The sequence below is a fragment of the Sebastes fasciatus genome, chromosome 2 (assembly GCF_043250625.1).
Source record: "Sebastes fasciatus isolate fSebFas1 chromosome 2, fSebFas1.pri, whole genome shotgun sequence".
Taxonomy (NCBI): domain Eukaryota; kingdom Metazoa; phylum Chordata; class Actinopteri; order Perciformes; family Sebastidae; genus Sebastes; species Sebastes fasciatus.
This window is the reverse complement of record NC_133796.1, coordinates 17,811,113-17,833,737: the sequence shown is the minus strand read 5'-3', so window position 1 is coordinate 17,833,737 and position 22,625 is coordinate 17,811,113. Positions and strand designations below refer to the sequence as shown.

At 41.1% G+C, this 22,625-nt stretch overlaps 1 protein-coding gene across 6 annotated transcripts in view; it reads right to left on the bottom strand.

Annotated features, from left to right (window-relative positions):
• Positions 1-22,625, bottom strand: part of esrrga (estrogen-related receptor gamma a) — a 166,435-nt gene that overhangs the window by 82,398 nt on the left and 61,412 nt on the right. For 4 of the 6 annotated variants that reach the window (XM_074612295.1, XM_074612299.1, XM_074612298.1 and 1 more), the window contains exon 1: positions 1,803-2,182. In XM_074612295.1, coding sequence (XP_074468396.1) covers positions 1,803-1,858 — 56 coding nt within the window. In that variant the 5' untranslated portion in view covers positions 1,859-2,182. Of the gene's footprint in view, positions 1-1,798; positions 2,183-19,735; positions 19,789-22,625 lie in introns of those variants that run through there. The other 2 variants (XM_074612296.1, XM_074612312.1) reach the window with 2 other exon arrangements.

Genomic DNA, 22,625 nt, shown 5'->3' with positions numbered 1-22,625 from the left:
TTGTTCTTTAGAGAATTTGTTTAGATCAAAACCTCAAACTCACCAAAAGCCTTATTTACGACATTGTACAGCTATTTAAAAAATAATGATTAAAAAACCCTTTGGGTGTTTTATTTTGAATATTATTAATGTTTCAATAAATTTAAAATTTTGCAAAAGGAATCACTCTTTAAGCATTTGCAAATCTCTATTATATGTTGCAAATCTAATCATAACTGAAAACAAACTACCAAAAATCAGTTTCTTAAAATGATGAAAGACAAGTTTCAGTGGCAAAGAAGTGGGATTATTTCACCAGCTGCCCTTTTTACTTAAAAATGTTCCTCTCTATTCCACATACTGTGGAGGTGAGAGGGTCTCAACATGTAAGAAAGATACACACACACACACACGTACACACACACACACACAAACATCAAGGACAGCTTCAAAGTACACAAAAAATGTCAGTTTCTTTAAAAATCTTAATGATGTCATGTTAGGAAAACACATGAGAAAAATCATCATTCTTCTGCTTTGACTTTGTCCTTTCAGTTCTCCACCTCCGACTTTCTACCGTAAGGACACTGAACCTAAACTGAGCCTGTGATTCTGTGTAACTCATTTCAATTTATTCACTAAAAAGACATGACCACTTGGAAGTAAACTACCCTATACATGTATTTTTATTTCTATATATATTTACTAAAATCCTAGCATTAATTAATGGCGATGCAAATCCGACAGTATCAGTGCCATTAGTGAATGCATAGTGTGCCCACCACCTACTGAATTACACTCATGTTTTACATTGTAATGTTTGAAAAAGGACAAAGTGTGTAAGTGTATATTAGTATATTTACAACACTTTAATCTTTGACTTTGTTTGTCCTTTTGTGCATTTTCATAAAACGCACTTTGCAATGTATTCGCACAATAACACACACACGCACACACACACACACACACACACACACACACACTCTGCTGTCCGTTCCGCCAATCAGTTAATCTGCATTTCTAACAGCGTCTTCAACATTCACCTAAAAAGAGCAAAGCGCTGGCTAAAGGAGCAGCTCAGCGCCACTCGCTTGTTTGTGTGTGTGTGTGTGTGTGTGTGTGTGTGCGTGAGTGTGTGTGTAACTGTCTCTAATTCCTGTGCGGGGCCACACGCTGGGCTGCCCGTCTGAAATTCTACCTCCTCTGGCATTTAAGAGCGCAGCTCTCCCCCTCTCCTCCTCCCCTCCTCTCTTATGGGCCCTTCTCCTCCCGTCTCCCCACGCTAGTCCTGTAACCTCAATGCCCCGTTACCTCTCTGATTCTCTGCTTGGACGAACACACATATATAAAAACACACGTGCACAAGCATACACAAAAGGAGACACACTCTGACTGAGTTTGTCCTGAGAACAATTTTGACTCAAAGTCAAACAATGTCTTCAAAACAGAGAAAGTGAAGGAGAAACTGTGTCTCTCATGAGTGTTTGTGTGTGTGTATGCAGGTGTGTTTGTGTGCATGCCTCACTCTCAGGTGGAGGGACAGAAATTCTGCTCTTCTACCCACTGAGTAAGAGCTGCTGTCCAGATACTGCAGCCACACACACACACACAGACACACACACACACAGACAGTGAACGCGTGCTACCTGACAGCAGAAACAACCTTGACATGGTGCCGGCCACCTCCGCTGCATACCAGCACATATATACACACACAAACACTCTCACACACACACACACACACACACACACACACAATGAAAGACAATGACAATGACAAGTTGAATGATGGATAAAAGGATAAAAAGGTAAAATTTACCTACTCTTGTTCAGAGTGCATTAAAAAACACTCGGATAACGGGTGTCCTACCGACTCCATCGGCGATACCGGGTCATTGTCATGACAACCTCCTCCAGGGAAAAAAAACAAGAAAATTTAAAAAAAATCAAAGTTTTTATATCTCTCCTCCTCTTCTTTCTCCGGTCTTCCTCTCTCTCTCTCTCGGTCCTTCCTTCCGCTTGGAGGGAGCAATACAATTACCAGGCTCTGCGCTGCCTGCACTGATCGACTCTGCGTGTGTGTGTAGATGTGAGGGAGCGTGTGTGTGTGCGCGCGGTGTGTGTATGTGACAGCCGGGGAGAGAGGGGGCTATAGGTACACACACAGCCAGCCAGCCAGGCAGTTGGGACGGAAAGCTGTGCCGCTGTCCTAATCAACGACTTAAAGCCCCGATAGCAGCTCATGAATATTAAGCAGCGCTTTGCATATGCAGTCCCTCAGGCCCCGCTTCTGCTGTGATTGGTGGATGCTTGACCAATGGCTGCGGGGAGGGGCGGGGTAAGGGGTGGAGACGAGGCGGGAGAGAGAGAGAGAGAGAGGGAGAAGAGCAGGTGGAGAGGGAGGGATCAGACAAAGAGCGGTAGAGGGGAAGAGAGAGGGAGGGAGGAAGGAAAGGAGGGAGCGGAGAGAGGAGAAAGAGACAGGTGGAGGAAAGATTTAAAGCAAGACATCCCGCTCTCCTTCTTTCTTTCTTTCATTCTTTGTCTCTTTATCAGCCAACCTTTCTGTTTCTTTCTCAAAAGTCTCTCTCCACTGATCTCTATTACTCTCATCATGTAACTGCAATGTTGGAAAAAGACAATGTGGGGAAAAAAAACATAGTCTTTCTTTGCTTTTAAACACCATTAAAGAAAGTTTCAATGTATAAATATCTCAAGCAAAGGCTTAACGTTTGAGTTGCACCGTGCTGTGAGGCATTTTTCAGGGAGAAATCACAAAAACACAAAATTGACCTAATCAAGTCGAGAGAATTGCAAGATCAAAGGGACAAAGTGTAAGCTTGACCCTAAAAACCTGAACCTAAATAATATGTCACACTGCAAACACACACACAGAGACACGGTACAGCAGAGCCCATCACAGCTCAGCAGTAAAATACGGGATTATGGCAATTCCGAGGCCCTTGTCCTTTGTTGTGGAATGATTTGGGAATGATTGGGACAAGGTTTTCCCCGCCGCTTGCTGTTTTGTCGAGCTCCCTGCCGTCTCGGCACCAGCAGGTTGTATATTCCCAGCGTTTTCTGATATTTCTAACAACTTGGAATGTGGGTATTGTCGTCGCGAGAGAGATTCTCCAGGAGAATTATCTCACCGCTCCTCGGCCTCAGAGACAGGAGGAGACGGAGGAACGAGAAAAGAGAACATTACGAGAGAGGCAGGGAAACCTACAGGGAGACTCGGATCTGCTTCTTCTATTTCTTTCTTTCTTTAAAAAAAATGTTTTCCTCTTTTCTATCTGACTTTTCCAACGCACGCAGGATGGAAAGGAGGGGAGAGGGAGAAGTGTGGAGGAGAGAGGGAGATAGAGAGAAAGAAATCGGAGGGGTGGAAAGGGGGGATGCAAAGATGAAAGAGAGTGGTTGTGATTAGCAGCTTTGGAAGAGAACAGATAATAAAACATTTCCTGAAACCAATCTCTGCTTTGATGTACGTGTGTGTGTGTGTGTGTGTGTGTGTGTGTGTGTGCAACAGTAACTACAACCTCTCTCGCTCTCTCTCTTTCTCTCACACACATTCACAAACAAGTCAAACGTTTCACACCACAGCTTTGTTGGTTGACAGTAGAACATCCCAATATTATGACTTTACTAAAACACCCATTTTCTCCCTTGAAGTGACGACACAGAATGCATTATAGGATGTTAATATTGGTGTCGTATGCTGATAAAGCATCTGTGTGGAGCTCCATGGAGGAGTTCTTCTGACCCAGAGAATGTGCAGCATTGACATACATAACCAAGGCAAATAACTTAATATCTACTGCACATTTAAGTTGTTGCGTTAAGTAAAACCAACTGTGATTCTAATAAAAACAGGAATAGAGAGAAACATGAAGTGACACACACACGACACTATGGATAGTGAGTTCAGGATAATACTGAAACTTGGTTTATCTGCCTTTGTATAAGCAGAATCAGGTTAAAGGCCTTTACACAGCGGGGACATGACTAATAAACAACACAAAAATGCTCGCCTGTGAATATATCGATATACTGTATGTCTAATAGGGCTGTAAAAATTGGAATATTCGTTCTAAAAAAAACACGTAAGTTTGAACAATTCAAGTATTTTTTTTTCGCACATTATGTCCATGACACAGTGTCCTAGCTGGCCACGAGCTACGCAGCGCTTTGTCAGAGGCCTTGTTTCTATTCATTCTTGTCGCTCGCTTTGAAAGCGCCACAATGGACGAGGAACGACTGATTGGTGAAGTTTAAAAGAGGAGTTATCTATACAATACGACACTGAAAGATAAGAGCGGAAGGAGTGGATCTGGTCTGCGCTGCCTTTGTCATTGTTGAAAGGAGTAATAAAGTTTTCCGTCCTGGTTCGGACTTCGGCCACCGTGTTGTTGTTTCATTAAATATAGGCGCAACTCAACCCGCTCTGCACAACGGGATTGGTTGATGCCTTTATTCGTGGTGCGAAAAAATACTGATGTGCGAATTAAACGCACAAAAAAAAAAGCCTTTACTCTGACATTCAGGCTAAAAGTCCAGTCCAACGCATCATAATGCTAATGTTGAGTTGTTTCTAGGGTCTTTTCAAGAATAAAATGGTCTAATGGTTGAGCAGTTTACAAACATGCACAACATGGGAAATCATTTTTGAGGAGCAACATAGACGACAAAGAAAGGGGCCTATATGACGTTTGCCATTTGCACAGAGGTACATGCATTCAAATGCATGTATACACAGATGCTATATGAGGTCCATGTCAACACACACACACACACACACACACACACACACAGAGAGAGTTATGATGTATCCAGGGGCTTATAAGCATCGACAAAGATGAGTGTGAATCAATGCTGCCGTCACTACTGGGCAAACAAATCCTTTACCAAAACCTCTGTCTCTATCACACACATACACAAATGGATACAAACACAAGCATCCGCAATCTCTTCATCTGTGTGGAAAGATTACGATACATAGATTTAACGTTTTGCTCAACATTATATGTATTGAAATATTAAATCTGTTTATGGGGAATTAATTGCAAAATATACCAAAACATCATCATATAGATGATTACTATAAGTGAAACAATGAGAGGAGAGGGATGTGAAGATAAATTCACACATTTCAGGGCTGTACACTACAAACAAAAACAGCGATGTGACTTACACAAAGATAAATTAAACGGTGTGCCTGTGATGAACTGATCGTGTTCATGGAGGCGTACTTCTTTGCTGCGGTTTACTTTAGGATATATTCAATGACACTTTTCTTGCCAGAGTTCCACATTTTGTAATTCATGCATGTATGCAGTTTGGATTAAAAATTGTTTTTAGGAAACTGACAGCCAGTTTTAGTACAAGCAGCAATGTGTTTGATGAAAGAAAGCATAAGAATGAAATCTAAGGATCAGGTTTCACTCTGCATATGTGCTGTGAGAGATGCTTTAACAAGATTTTCTCTATTATGTAAATAGGAAAGAATTGTTATGGTGCGACGATAAAGTTCTATACTACGCACACAAAATCATAAACAGAGCTGTGCTTTTTCGAATGTCAACACGCTTCTGAATCTTCTGTTGCCGCCAGAAAATCCCAGTGATTTTAGTTGAACCCTGAAACAACCTTAGCTCCTTCTCTCTTTCTGCCTCGCTCCTCTTTTCCCTCTCTGACCCCCATCACCACCCACCCTGCCCCCCCGACTATTGATTGGTTCTCAGTCAGTGTGTATGTTGACAGTGACCCCTTAAGGCCACTTCTCTCTCTCGCTGGACAAACCCGGCTGCCACGCAAACCTCTTAAACACAAAGCTATTACAGTAAAAGCCAGGGAAATACCCTGTGTGTTTGTGTGTGTGTGTGTGTGTGTGTGTGTGTGTGTCGGCTCCCTGGCAATCACATTCCCATGATTTGTACAAGACTGTGGATAAAATACATACTCTATAATAAAAAGCACCCAATGCAGTCAAAATGTAGAATACAATCATAGTTAATTATTGTATGTGTGTGCGCGTGTGAATGGGCTTGTTTGCACCATCTTCCCAGTGACGGCTATTGTACTCTGTACACTGCTGATCTCTCACTCTTGTCGATTGTCTGTGATTTTGTGTGTGTGTGTATGTGCGTGTGTGTATGTGCGTGTGTGTGTGTGTGTATGTGCGTGTGTGTGCGTGTGTGTTTTGACCCTGTGGTGGCAGCCTGTTGACATCTGTGGAAGAATTATCCATTGCAACTCTCACTGACATCAATCACACCACTCGATAGGCCACAGCAAGTTCATTCGGGGCAGTGTGTGTGCCTGCGTATACGTGTGTGTGTGTGTGTGTGTGTGCGTGTCTGTGCTGGTCAAAACGGTCTTTAACAAATTCAGGAGGCGGTCACTTAAGCAGCTGACCTCAGGCCACCCATCGACACATATGTGCCAGTCACACACACATACAGTATATCACTAGACTGAGGCTAAGACTGCAAACAAAGCTCCTGTACGACTGATTCACAAAAACATTACTTTTGGGTTGATAATTAAATAGCACCTGGTGTTTTTTTCTTATTGATATTTAATGATAATTAGTTATATTTAATTATTACAACTAAGTAAAGCTGGAACAAAAATTTAAAAGAAGCAATTTGGAAATTTTACAAAACACACAATATTGAACTTTTGCTTTTGCTGCTTTTGTAAAGGGAAACAGAGCTGCCAACGCAGGAGAGACAGAGAGACAGAGAGAGGGAGAGAGGGAGAGATTGTAGTTCCCCACTAGCCAACAGAGGGAGCTATGGACTCTGGTCAGTTTACAGCCAACTGCAGCACACAGACTTAATGTGTGAGTGTGTGTATATCTATATAGCATGCAAAATGAAATCATCATAAATTACAAAATCATACCAATAATAAAAACTCATGAATAAAAGCCAATATCATCAATGCACCTAAAATCCTCTCACATACTCACACACAACAACACACAACCACAGACCCACACACCCACCCGCCTGCACGCAAACACACACAGTTCTATTGCCAGCAGGGAGGAGAGAGATGGAGCTAAGTTATCTGATAGCTCTGTCAGCAGGTACAGCAGAATACAGTGTGGAAACGGCCAATTTGACCACAGACCCCCTGCACGGCCCTCCAACCGGCTACCCACTGAACCCAGGGAGAGAAAAAGAAGGAAAAGAGGGAGATCGAGAGTGTGTGAGTGTGTATGTGTGGGAGAGAGAGAGAGAGAGAGATAGCAAGACATTGCAAGAATCTCAAAGCAGGGAAGAAAAAGTGAGATGGAGACCTGAAAAGACACCTCTGTCACCAAACTGTCCAATTGGGGTAATAGCAGTGAGAGGTTTTGCAGTCACAAGGTGTTATTAGATAAACACTACACTTACACTTTAGCTGCAGTTCATTTCAGGATGTGTGTGAGTGAGTGAGTGAGAGAGCGTGTTCATCTATGTTTCCAAGGATGTTCCATTAGGACTATATTTTTATTTATTTATTTTATTTTATTTTATTTTTAAGCAATAAATAATACAAATTTAGCAACACAGCAACAGTGATATAATATGAATTCAAAATATATAAATTCAATATTATAAATTATTATTAACAATAAATGAACAATACAAATTGGGCTGCAGAAGTGCGTTTTCACTAGTGTTGAAGTATCGATACTGAACATTTGAAACTTTTTCAATACTCATTTTCAAAGCATCGATACACGGATACCAGTTGCGCTTTCTGCTCTCTCTTCTCTCAGATAGTGAGTTGACACACACACACACACACTGCTATTTATCTTTAAATAAAAATCAAACATTTTATGCACTCAATGTTGTGTAAATTGGTATCAAAAATGGTATTGAATATCGATATTTTTCAAGGTATTTTATGTCAAAAATTCCAGTATCGTGACAACACTAGTTTTCACAGATGCAATTTAGGTTTATATAAAGTGATAACTAACAAATATTGATAAATGTCATGTGTTTTGAACTGAACCATAATTCTACAGCCCTATCTTAATACTTGACCTAAACTTATTCATAACCTTAATCAGAGATGCAAACAGGTAAGAGCTGCAAATAAATTGATATCACAACCACTTCAACTTAAAGAAAAACTGTCACAAGGTCATTTCAATTCAGCTTCCAACGTTTTCAGTGAACTTGGCATTTGCCTCCTTCTCAAGTGACATGATTAGGCTACTTCAAGTCGTGTGTGTGTGACTGGGGCATTACTGTCTGTGCCGCTCTGTGCGTGACATAAAACTATCACGCAGCACATGTGTGTAAATTTGGCTGGCCAAAAAACGGATAGGATATGAGACTGATGGGCCGGTCACCAGTCATGGCCGATCAGTGGCCAATCGACCGTTTTCGACCAGTGGCCAATCGATTGGGGAATCTCAAATCCAAAAGCAAATATTTGAATTACATTGCGGTTATGACAGTATTCACAATATTATCTTAACATAAAGAAGTCAGAGGTAAGGGATTCTTATCTTAAGGCATGCGGGTACTCAAAAACGGACGACCCAGAGAGACCCCCCTCCCTGCACGAATCACGTAGGTGACCTATTTTGGATTCAAAACGGCCTACTTCCTTGAAAGGTGACAAGTTTGCCTACCTGAAAGCAGCAGTGGGTAGAAATGGAGAAATATTATTAAAAAAAAGTATTAGTAGTAAGGTGCTCTTAATGGCATCTGCAAGATTTCACAGACCGGAGGTAAACAATCAGAGCCGAACTGGAGCCTGCCGTCTCTGAACAGCTGTCAATCACTCGCAAACTCCGACCAAATGGTCAAACTAGACAGCACTGATCAAATATGAATTAATATTCTGTTACTGTAATGCCTATTTCTCGCCTCAAATGTTTCCAGAAACATCTTGTGGAAAAAGTTTGTGACCCGGCAGCCATGTGGAGAACAGTTGAGGAAATACCAAGCGCCGCCCACCAGCCGGAGCACAGCCAATAGGAACGCTCTCTCTCTGAAATGACCTGTGATTGACCAAAGTCTCCCTTCACGTGCTAGATTTTTAAAGCCTGAAAACAGAGCCATGAGGAGGTGCAGAAGTCTAGTTATTTCTCAGAGCACTTGAATTACAATATGCTGAAAGGTTATTATGGAATTTTTGCCCAATGATGCCAAAAATATACTGCCTACCCTCACTTTAATCTAAACCTAGCCTTAAATCCCCAGGTCAGAAATAACCAAGGAAGTAGCACCTAAAAATGTCCTGGCTTTAAAGAGGTTGCCTTCCTCTACACTCATCGTGAGAACATTTGGTCCTCACAAAGATGAGGGTACACACACACACACACACACACAGACACGTCGTATGTCAGGCACACCTCCTTGCACACGTGAATGTACTGTATACTGTATAATGTCCATATAGACAGCTAGCTTACATATGCATAAGCTCAGTCAACACATGCTCACATTGCAGCTGAATTGAGGTTTTCAGTGTTTCATCTTCCACAATCACAGAGAGTGACACACTCAGAGGCTTGGGACTGTTGTTTTGCTTTGCAGAACATATGCATAGATGGTAAATGAGCAGATGGAACCATTCAGTTTGGTCAAATAATCAACATTTCGTAGGCTTTCACCAACACACCTGCATAGATGTCACATACTGGTAAAATTAATATAAAAATGATCAGTGGATAAATCAAGTAAGATGACCTGTCACACTGGAAAACATTTTGAGATGTCATGGCTTTAATTACAACACTTACTTACTTAAATCTGTGCATGTGTGAGTGTGTGTGTGTGTGTGTGTGTGTGTGTGTGTGTGTGTGTGTGTGTGTGTGTGTCCACCCAGGCACCTCCAGGGAGGGAAGGGGCAGTGATGGTGATCAAGGCCAAGGAGAGAACACCAGCTGCTGGGAAAAGCTGCTGGGTTTAGGGGGGCTTTCTGGAGCCTGTCACCAAAACTCTGTCCGGGTAACCTTTGGAGGAGGGTACATGGAAGTTACACACACACACACCCATGTTCAAACACACACACACACACGTGCATAGCAAACCAAAGCTTATGCATTCACACATCTACAATCATATCTCACGACTACGTCTACTGTATACAGTGCAGCGTAACAGCTTTGTGTGGCGGTGTGCGCAGCGGTTTCAAAAAGGCAATCACAGAGTAAAAAATAAATCTAAACATTTAATCACACAGACGACAGACGCTCACACGTGCACTCAGATGCTTATAAACCTAGGGGATGTATGTTGTGATTTCTTTAGAACAGAGAGCCATGTGACAGCCCTGTTATTCCATACAAAGGTCAGGCAGGATTCACAGCTAGGAAGACAGAGGTGTGTTTGACAGAGACAGAGACAGACAGATACTATACAGAGAGAGGGAGAGGGAGAGAGATGTGTGTATAATGAGGTGACAAAAAAGAGGGTGTGAATGAGAGTCATATGGAGAAGGTGACCTTGGCGTTTATAAAAAGGGAGCAATAACCTACTCTAAACTTATCTAAACTATACTGTTACATATAAATGTATTAAGACTCACACACAAGCACCAATACATACATACACCTCATCTCATGCGTCCTTCAAAAATTAAGTTTACAGTTAAAGGTACAGCGTGTAGGGTTTGGCGGCATCTAGTGGTGTGGTTTCAGAATACAACTGAGTATCCCTCCGCTCACTCCTCCCTTTCCAAGATAGCGGTAACGTGAGCCGCCGAGTGCAAAACCGTGGTAACGCTGTTCGCCTCACTCAGAGGCCATCCTTACCATGCTTCAGTTACCGCAGTTTCACAAGCGTGTCGGAGAACTACGGTGGCCTTCAGGTAATGTAAAAACGTGAAAGGCTCTCTCTAGAGCCAGTGTTTGGTTTGTCCGTTCTGGGCTACTGTAGAAACATGGCGGAACACCATAGCGGACTCCGTGAAGAGGACCCGCTCCTTATGTAGATATGAAGGGCTCATTCGAAGCTAACGAAAACACAACGATTCTTAGATTCAGGTGATTATACACTAATGAAAACATAGTTATGAATATTATATTCCATTTCTGCTAATAGATTAAATCAAAATGTTACACACTGTTCTGTTAAATATATTTTCTGTGGTATTTAGTGCAACCTGCATCAAGTTCAATCATTTGCAAAGAGGATAGAATGTTTTTTCCACAGGAAGATATACACACTCACACACACACACACACACACACACACACACACACACACACACACACACACACACACACACACACACACACACACACACACACATACACACACAAATACACATACACATACACATACACATACACACACACCAGGTCAGTTCGGGCCCATAGCCAATGGGGGGGCATTGGGGTGCAATGCCCAAGAAGTTTCCTCTGGCTATACGGGACTGGGTCAGTTGCGGTCACCATCCTGTCAGTGGTCAGATTGAAGGTTGGCTGGACCGCACCTCATCACCGAGTGAAAGGAGTGACCTCATCAAGCAGGGACAGGGAAAAGGGGAAGGCTTTGAGCTGGACTGGGGTGTAACCTCATCAAACGTTGACAGACAGGGCAGACATGATAGATGTCAACACTGAAGATGTGTGTTAGTGGGTCTGAGTGTTTGTGTGTGTGTGTGTACATAATTTCCATTCAGTCAATGGTCATGTACTCTGCTGCAGCCAAACACTGTGTGAGCACATCCATTCAACAACTGAGACGTTTCTGTTTGTTTCATGCACAAACAAATGAGAAACAGCAATTTCCTTCTGTCTGTGAAACAGCACAACAATCAACTGTGTATATCCCTCAACCTGTTTTTGAACACATCTTCAATTTGTGTGGTAAAATGTCAAAATGCCAAAAAGTTAAAAAAAAGACTGTAAGAAGTTTTAACACGGTGGTGGTGGAAAAGAGAAGCTGCAACGGAAGGAGAAGACAGACAGATAGACAGACCAGACCAGTCGCACGGAAAGGCGTATGAATGACACAATAATGTACAACGCACAAAGGTGCAATAAGAATGCAGTTCTTGCTTTTGGCTTGAAATTTGTACGCCACGTACAGTAGTCTGTATGCTCAGAGCTAGTGACGTAAATTAAAAATTGAGAGAGACAGCTTACAGCGGGCGAGAGGGGAGTTGGATGGGTCCAACAAACACAGGACTTTTGACCAGTGTTTGAGAACGGTGTTTTATAAGTTACGTTAGCGACGTTTGTGACATGTTTTCCGTACTTCTGCAACGTTTTTTTCCCCCCGTACATATTGTATAGGGATGCAGATGCGGATATCGGACCAATACCGATTCAAATAGCTGAATCGGATATCAGTGACTATGGGGCCGATCTATTCTACGTTTATATACTATATACTATAATTTGAATTCCTGTTTAAGTTTTAACTAATTTGTTGCTGCATTAAAAAGGTTTACACTTGAATTATAATTCTTGTTCATTTTTAAGATTTTTCAGCAAGTTGTTGGTGTACGATTTATTATTCTAATAACAAATATCAACTCAACAAATGTACAGTATTTAATTTATGTATTTATTAGTAATTTTTTTTTTACAAAGTTAGGAAAGCAATGTTTACGTTAAGCCGGATGTTTCCTTACACATAAAAGAATGATCCCAGTCACTTTAACACAGTGAGGCATACAACTTATTAAATATACCAAAAGCCCAGGTATCGCTATCGGTATCGGGACTGAAAAAGTTGGATCAGTGTATCCCTAGTATTGTACTTAGTTTATGTACATATTTTAAGGCCAATTATGACATTTTTCCGTAACCTAACAAGTGGTTTTGTTGCCTAAACCTAAGTGAGTGTTTTTGTCGCCCCCTGCTGGCATTGCACCTTCATAAACACGTGTATTATTCACACCTCAGCGAGGCAAAACGTGACACTGACACACTATCCTCTGGTGGACAGGCGAGTCTATTACAGGCTTTGGCGTTGGGTTGGTCAGACAGACAAATAAGTAGCGTGTCTGGGAATCTAACGTAAATGGTTAAATCATTTTATCACCACAGCATTATTTTATTACATTCTCTTGACCTTATGATCGCTCTGAACCTCACTGTAACCATCGCGCTCTCCTTCTCTCCTTCCCTCCCTCCTTCTCATCCTCAGGTTTTGATATATTCCCAGGGATAAATTAGAACTGGGATGTAATTATACACAGAGTGAGTTTTGCCTGGGTGAGAAAGCACCGTGTGTGTGTGTGTATGTGTGTGTGTGTGTGTGTGTGTGTGTGTGTGTGTGCGCGCACGGGTGCGGATATGTGTCTCGCAGCCTGTGTGTCTGTATAAAGCAGTGTTTTGTATTGAAATAGGTGACTTCGGAGAGGTGCGCTCCTTTAATTACGCCGCTCTCAAACAGAACATGAGTGGGCTATTCCACTGGGATTAGTCGTCTCTCAATGCTGTCTCTTTGTTAACGCAACACACACATAACACACACGCATACTCAGACACAAATGTATGCCTGCCAAAAAAGCCCCTCTCTCCAATAGTTCAACACTCAATTTATTCAAACTGAGGTGCAAGCCAAGTGAATAATTCCACTACTAATAAAGACGGTAAGAGAGAGAGTGCGTACAGAGGAGATGAAGGGGGAAAAGGGATTAAACAGCAAAGGTAGAAGAGGGGGGAGTAAAGGGTTGAGAGGAAAGGTAAGCCTGCAGAAAAAAAAATAAGATTTTCAAGGACAACAAAATGTGAAATCTGACCTCAACATCAATGGGAAGTTTCTGGTGAGTGTGGATATTTGATTTGCACCAGTTGTGTTTGTGCCAGTGGGTTACAAGTATGAATTTAACAGTGGGTCAACGTTAAATAAACTTCATTATTGTTTCAACAAACACAAAATAAGGCTGTCAATCAATTAGAATATTTAATCGTGATTAATGAATTTTTTTATCAGTTCAAAATGTACTTTAAAGGGAGATTTGTCAAGTATTTAACACTCTTATCAACATGGGAGTGGGTAAATATGCTTGTTTTATGCAAATGTATTTATATATGTATAATTGGAAATCAATTAACAACACAAAACAATGACAAATATTATCCAGAAACCCTCACAGGTACTGCATTTAGCATAAAAAATATGCTCAAATCATAACATGGCAAACTCAACCCCAACAGGTAACAACAGCTGTCAGTGTGTCAGTGTGCTGACTTGACTATGACTTGCCCCAAACTGCATGTGATTATCATAAAGTGGGCATGTCTGTAAAGGGGAGACTCGTGGGTACCCATAGAACGCATTTTCATTCACATAACTTGAGGTCAGAGGTCAAGGGACCCCTTATGAAAGTATTTCCTCGCCTACATTTAGCACAAGTTTGGCGCATTATTTAGCTTCCTTTGCAACAAGCTAGTATGACATAGTTGGTACCAATGGATTCCTTAGAATCCAAAAACCATACCATCATGTTACCACTTTGGATTATGTTTTTATGCTTGGTCCTGATTTACTGAAGTCTGTTTTACACTGCTGGTATACTGCAGCTATTAGAACACTGATTAGAAAATTGATTAGTCTATTGGTATTCATCACAGATAATATCCAATCAATAAAATTCATTTCACTTTGATTTGGCCAAAAACTGAAGTGATTTCCATATATCCTGCATAATGGGACAGAGTCAGACCGATATGTAGTTCTTGAGTATAACGTTTAAATATGCTGCATCAAGTTGAAAGTTCAAGAGCTGTTGAACGTTGACACAACGTTTTTTATTGATGTCTTACCAACCAAAAAGTGATGTTAAGCCTCATTCAGATACAATTAATATTCTTTTTCACTACTATATTTTCTCTGCAGAATATGAGTTGCCAAGATCACTGGATACTATTTCCAAAATTTTGCTGAAACAGAAGCAATATAATAGATTTTTTTTGGGTGCCATTCTCTGTATTTGACAGTTGACGCCATCAATATGAACAACTTCAATCAAGGTTCAGGCTGATATTTATCATTCTGCTGTTTGCCTGTTGCTACATAAACGACCGTCTGTGCTGTAAGATGGTGAAAATGAGTTAATTTGTTATACTAGATGGATGATGTTATTGCATCCAAAGAGTAAAGGGGACTACAATAGTGCACACTGCAAGATACACAGAACATAAACACAGTCCACTTCATCTGTGTCTGTGTCTAATGACGTGTGTGAGTAATTACTTTAAAGCCAATGTGTGCGGGTGTTTAAGTGTCTGTGCTCATGTATGTTTTTATCTGGGCCTTTATCCATGTCTGTGTCTGCAATGAGTGTGTTTAATGGTGTGTGTGGAAATAATCACTTAATCGTTGCGCTGCCTCCATTTGAGAAGTGTGTGTGTGTGTGTGTGTGTCTTGGTGCTATGTTTTCACTGTGAAATAAGATGAAAGATGCAGACATAAGTGGGAAGGTCTGGAAAAGGAAAGAGAGTTAAAATAGTGAGAATGATTGGTGAGAGGAAGGGAAGAGAGGGATTAAAGTGGTAGAAAAGAGAAAGAGGAACAGAGACTATGGGAGTACACAGGTGGAAAGAAAGACCGCCACCCTTTATCTCTCTCTCTAATTCTCCACAATAACCCTTCCCTCCAATGTTGCTCTCCAAACCGTCGGCCTGTGAATTTATAGTTGGCCCAATGATTGCTTCTCGGGCCATGATGGCTGTAAATTGCTTTGCCATTTGGTAAATGTTGGCAGTTAGAAGGTATACAAGTAATTATTTCCGCTTGTGCTGATTGAGACATAATTCCAAGACGAGGCCCTGGAAAAATGACAGCATTTTGAAACAACTCTGTTTTAATTTCCCAGCATTCCTAATTAGAATCTGTATGAACACGGGGAGTTTTTTTATGTGGTTTCCTCCAATGGGGCCAAAAATAATTAAACTGTCAAGGGGAAATAAATACGTATAAACAAGGCATAATTTTTACAGCGCGCAGCACCTTGTCAGGCCATGACTTTTTGTGAAGAAAAACAATGTGGGGAACAATGCAGGGGCATAGAGGACACACTGAAAGCGTGCACGCACGCACACGCACGCACACACACACATACAGTATCTATAAATACGACCTACTCTTTCTCATATGGATCATACTGTATCTTCACAAAAGGACAGTCAGTCTGGGGTTTGTGCTCAAAAGTTCAGTAGCTCTTTTGAGAGACAATGAACTTTTGGGAATAAAATGGAATTAAAATGATCATCAGTCCCAATCCTTAAAGTTTAACTAATATTTCCTACAATTTATAGTGACCAATGAAAATGATGGCCAGCGCCAGCGGTTGTGATAAAATAGTACTTTTAATACAGTATCTAAGATCTTACAACATTGCAACATGGACTTTAGTGAAGTCACCATGTTCCCAGATTACAGCGATTACTTTTGTGAGTACAATCAGGGCTCAACACTAACTTTTAAAAGTGGTTGCCAGGCTAGCAACTAGATCTCAGCTTTTGGTTGCCGAAACTGAAAATATGGTTGCCATTTTAGTCACCATATATTTTGGGTAATTAAGATCCTATGCAGTTATATGTGAGCTTAATTATAAAAAATGTGACATGAATAATTGTCATGTGTATGTTGCACATGCTTTGCAGTATCATTTTCTGTCCAGCTCAAATATGCCGTAATACTTCCAAGACTTAACAAATTTTCGGGGTTTTTTTTCGTCATCTGGTTCTTTGTCAGTTGAATGAGTTTGTACATGTGTTTGTGATGTTGACGGCTTAGTCGAACCGCAGTCAACAATTTAATTTGCTTCACTAAAACAGATGCCTGTACGCATAAACTGGATATCGGACCTCAAGATGCCGCCTATTCATTCCAATGAGAAATGATCGCCTGGCGCATCCGCCAAAAGTTTCATAGTTTCCGGGTTTACTTCTAGGTTATGCAGCCCACTGAATATCCACAGTAGTGTTTCTCCACTCGGCCCATAGACTTTTAACTGTGATGACGTCACAGCTTTTTAAATTGTTTTTCTCGGCTCAAGGAAAGTTTTACAGATATTAAACCTCCATGGACCAAAAATTCTGAGTCATAATCGACCTTATTTGCATTTTGAGGTGTCCTGTTAACAGTTTTACAGATGGGTCTATTAAAATGTTGGTCTATTTAGAGAATGCTTTTTGGGCCGCAGGGAGATTTTTGTTGCAATACCGCAAGTGGCCAATGGAAAAAATTGGAAGCAAAATTCAGAGGCGGCACCGTATCCAGGTCTTATTATACATCCATGGAGTAAATGCACCAATGTATGTTCAGCTTTGTCATGTTCAGCGTTGTTACATGCAGAGCTGTCACGTGCAGTCTCTGGTTCCAGTTCTGACTGTAACAGCAATATTTAAGTATCAATAATGCAACAAATATTAAAATGTTATTTATTTAGGGTGCACATTATACTGTCTGCTGTTTTATATATGTTAAAAAGTGGTTGCCACTGATGGCAACCAAAGGCAAGAATTGGTTGCCAATTTCTCAAAATGGTTTCCAATGGCAATCTGGCAACCTTTATTGCTGAGTCCTGCCAATATCATCATAACTGCAAGAACTTATGTTTTCTTTAACAGTGAGCTTAGCCTGCTGCCACCAAGACCCGGATCGGAATAAGCGGCGGAGAGTGGATGGATCGATGAGTGTGTGGGGTGCTACATACTGTATGTGAGAAAGTGATTACTTTTTTATGACCCTCTTATCATAATATCTAGTAAGAGCTATGCCCCGAAAAACAACCAAGAAGTGTGACTGCTGCACACAAATTAAAACATCAGCTGAACATAAAATCACAGCACAAATTAAAGTATACAGCAATAGCACAACGTCTGCCATTCAACCACCAAAGAGAGTGAGTGAGCATGTGAGGGCCAGCGAGAGATTTCCTCTTACAATCAACATTTGAGTAATAGCTACAGTGCTATGACACTGAACGCCACTTCAACGACAGCGACAAAGAATATTGCAGCAAATTACAAGATGCATGAAAAGTACATTTTAAGGGAGCTCCCTGTTCAGCACCGTGAATCCACAACACCAGCTACGAGGTAACAACAGCATGGTCTTCAACACATGCAACAAAACACACTGTATTCTAATTTGACATAAATGCTGTATTACAGCAATTTACAGAAGTAACCCTTTCAAAAGACAAACCTGTATTGTAAACCAGCATCTTTAAAAACAGTAAAGTGTCACAGTTGAGCCATGGTTTTGTGAGTCACCCTGCCAATGCTTGAGAGTTGGCAACACTGGGTGGATTAGAGGCTATGGATCTCTTGTGCAGGCTCAGAGTGAGCTCAGACTGATAGGGAGAGCTAATGGAGATGCATTCGAACTAGAGTTACTCAATTACAATCTGACATCAGCTTGTAGACCCCAGCTTTGCCTGAATACACACGAACACACACACACACACACACACACACACACACACACACACACACACACACACACAGAGCAAGCGGTTACAGCCTAAATGAATCTCGTAACACAGCAGATATCACAGGCTTCATCAGGCTCTCAATGAAAGTGGTATCAGACAGAAAGTGTATATTCTGGTGTAACCTGGTAATTCCATTTACTACCAAGCGTTTAGCTGACATCTTTATCTAGTGTGTGAAACAATAAATTGTACAAATTGCTTAAAATCCTCTTTTTTTGCCAACACACAAGCAACCAGATAAGACAAGTGCAAGAGGCCCCACACCAGCAAAGGTATCGCGGCCTGTATAGGCTGATGATACAGGAAGGTCCTGATGAGATCTGTTCCCCTGTCAGCAAAGCTAAATGTGTGTTTCTACTTCATATAACACCATATTCTTAAAGCTATCATCAACGCAAAGCATCCAAGTTGACTTCTGATGCTCTTCTGAATCATCCCAGCCTACATAAACACAAGCAAATGATGTTGTTGTGCTCATTTATAAACTGGATTCCTTCACTTAGCTGATAGATCACTGACATATATACACTTGCATGTCACCAGCGTCAGCACGAGGTTCTTCAAAAGTTTTAAATCATGTTATGTTCAAAATTTGTAGGAACTGAGGTTGGTTATTTTGGAGGGGGAAAAAAATGGAAGGGACTTTTCAGGACGTTAACATCCACTATTACAAGTTCTGAGAGCCGGGCTTGAGCGTGCAGACACGTACATACACATGTACTCTACATGCCTCCGCAGACTAAGGTCAATGGTGCGCTCAGATACAAATGATTCTCATCTAATATTAATAGGATATGCTAAACGGTAACACAGAGGCAGCACAGAACAGAGCAGCATCTCTGACTTAATGTGTGTGTACACATGCAAGCGTTTTCCTGCCGTGCAGGGAGACGAACGCCGCTGCGACTGAAATAAAATTCAAAAATGATAATAGGACATACCACGTTAACACTCTGGTACAATGTAAGTATGCATGTTAATATTTTGGAAATGTGCTCTCTATGGAAACAATCTAGCCAACCAATAATAACACTGTCCTCACCAGAGAAACAACAGGATTGTTTTTTGTTCAAAGACTTGAAACAACCTTATTAAGTAAATTAAATGTTTTGGTTATGTCCTCATAGGCGTCTTGTGTGGCCCTGTGAGAAATAAATATTTTCATCCTAACGGCAAAGGTGGAAGTAGCCTGATGTTGTGATGGTGCAGCAAAAGTTCCTAAATGAAGTAATATTTAATGATTTTGGAAAGCACTGACAAACAATATTGTCCTGCCAATAGGAACGACCAATTGCTCATTTGTGTTGTTTTAAAGAAAAAGTCACATTACCTATTTTGCTGTGTAGGTTGGAAGACTTCTTGCGACGAGTTTAACTCTATATGCTGAAATGGCAAGAAAAAAAGAGAGAAAGGAATAACATTAAAGCTGATGTCGGCAACATTGGAGAAACCAGCAAAAATATACTAGATTTTGAAAGTATCCGACCGAAAAACCCAGCCCAGTGTTGCCAACTCTTTTCTGATGAAATCAGCTAGCAGCACTAGCTCTCAAAGTCACTAAATCTAGCGAGAAAGTTGCCAAGTCGCCAACAATGACAGTCCGTCCATTCAGGCCTCCCTCCAAAGACACTCCCCAAAATGATTATTATAAACATAAACACTGAACATGGCTATTGTTAGTACTCACAGCTGTCAAGCTAGTAGCTTGTGAAAGACTCCCGTGATATGCAATGAGTGCACAGGCAGATTGCACACAGGCAGGCAGGCAGGTAGGTATCCAATCATTTAATTTGGGCCGAATGACATGATTGGACGTGTTTATCATGTGACAGCCACAGACACCGGATTTCTTCCGGATTCTTTTTTTTGTCAGAGCATTTGATTTATTGATTGCTGTCAGGATGTAATGAGAATTTCAAGAAATATAACAATAAAGGTTTCTAAAATGCATAACTCACCCTAACTTTAAGTTAACTTTACAAACTTTAACTTTTTCTGTCAGATTTCAAAATAAGAGAATTCTCTCTATTAGAGATTTACCTGTTCTTAAAAAAAAATCAACATGTGTTACCATTCAATAAGGGCTGTCCCGAATACCATTCTTTTGGGCTTCCAAGCTTCAGTGTGTAATATTCGCAGGTAGTCGAAGCTTCACTTCTCAATGCAACATGCAATGTTCTTCTGTCTGTCTCCATCCTCCCGTTTCAGTGCCTGGACAGTGCTGTTGCCGCACTTCTGTACACACACGCACCTCTACACACAACAAACAGTGATATCTGTCTGAGAATAACTAATAATAATTAACGCTGAATATGGATAATGTTGTTGGATTATTCCCTATTTCATGGGCTATTTTGGGATTATACGTGTCAAATAATGCATTAATGCAAATTATTTTTAACGCCACTAATTTCTTTCACGTATTAACACAATCAATCTTTCGGAGGTTGTAGCGGGCTCAGTTTAAAGCTAGAGTGAAGATACTGGTATCATATGAAACTAGAAAACCTAAAGAATCCATTGGTACCAACCATGTCATACTAGCTTGTTGCAAAGGAGATACTAACACTCCGAACATGCGCTAAATTTTGACGAGGAAAAACTGGCATGGGCATTATCAAAGGGGTGAAAATGGGTTCTCTGGGTACCCACGAGTCTCCCCTTTCCAGACATGCCCACTTTATGATAATCACATGCAGTTTGGGGCAAGTCATAGTCAAGTCAGCACACTGACACACTGACAGCTGTTGTTGTCTGTTGGGCTTGAGTTTGCCGTGTTATGATTTGAACATATTTTTTATGCTTAATGCAGTACCTGTGAGGGTTTCTGGATAATATTTGTCACTGTTTTGTGTTCTTAATTGATTTCCAATAATAAATACATACAAATATTTGCATAAAGCTAGCACATTTGCCCACTACCATGTTGATAAAAGTATTAAATACTTGGCAATACTTAAGATTGTTAAGGCATCATTTTTGCACCGCTGTTTTCATGAAAGTGTTACTGTATAATATTCAAACATAACCATTTAGGCATGTAAAACTTGTATATAAGCATAATGCAATCAAGGAAGCCAAGTGTGCATGTGCCTCCTCTCCTGACTACCTCTGTCCATGTCTGTACTGTGTGTGTAAGTGTGTGTGTGTGTGTGTGTGTGTGTGTGAGAAACAGTCACCCGTTCTTTGAAACAAAAACAACCACTTAGGAATGAACAGCAGCGCTTGGGAGACATCAATATTTCAGTCAGGTGTGTCGAGAAAAAGAGAGAGGGAGAGAGAGAAACATGAAAGCAGGAATGAGGGGGGGACCCTTGCCATTCTAAGGCATTCCCATGACTGACGGAGAGAGCAAGACTGTGTGTGTGTGTGCGTGTACATCCATGCGTGTGTGTGCCATTCCCCCATCCTCACCCCACCCCTACACTCACCATTGTGTGTACCACCTCTGTCACCTTTCCTCTAATCAGGAGTTTAAATCAATGACGTTGTCCAAAACTATAATTGCCACTCCTTAAACTGCTTCTCTCGCAATATGCTTTCACCAAGAAACCACTCGGCAGCAGAAATACGCCTCTGCGCGTGTCGGTGTGTGTGTATGTGTGAGCTGGATTAAGAGTATTTTCTCATTACGGCAGTGTCTGAACGAGTAGAAAGTGCTTCTCACATTGTTTTACAGCATCCTGAAAGCTCAAAGCTCAGCACTAAGCAGCATAATATCCTGTAGTCCCACACAGATGCCTTAGCATCAAACTCTGTCGTCACAAATTGCTCATGAGCCTCATTGGACATCTTTCATCAAACTTTTTAAGAATGAATTATTCCTATGCAATGGCACCGACACAAAAAAGTTTCTGAGAGACAGATTTGTTCACGGATACAGCTCGTAGTCCATGGCACATGGTAAATGGTAAATGAGCTGCATCCAAAGCGAGCTATGATGCAAGGCGCTGGCTTGACCATCTGGAACAACTGAGGTTCAGTATCTTGTAGGGATATTAATAATTAACCTTAAACCGACATTAAGAATTTTAAACGATTAACGCTATCGGTTAAACAGTTAAAAGAAATATATAAAATTAACTAAAAACCTGAGCAAAACTCCGAGGAGCGGCTTGTCTCTTAAAGGAGAATAGCTGGTCCACCTTAACAGCCCACCTCAAGAGAGTCTGAGCCGCAGATACAGATACAGGAAGTTGCCTCGGGTCTTGAGCGAGTTG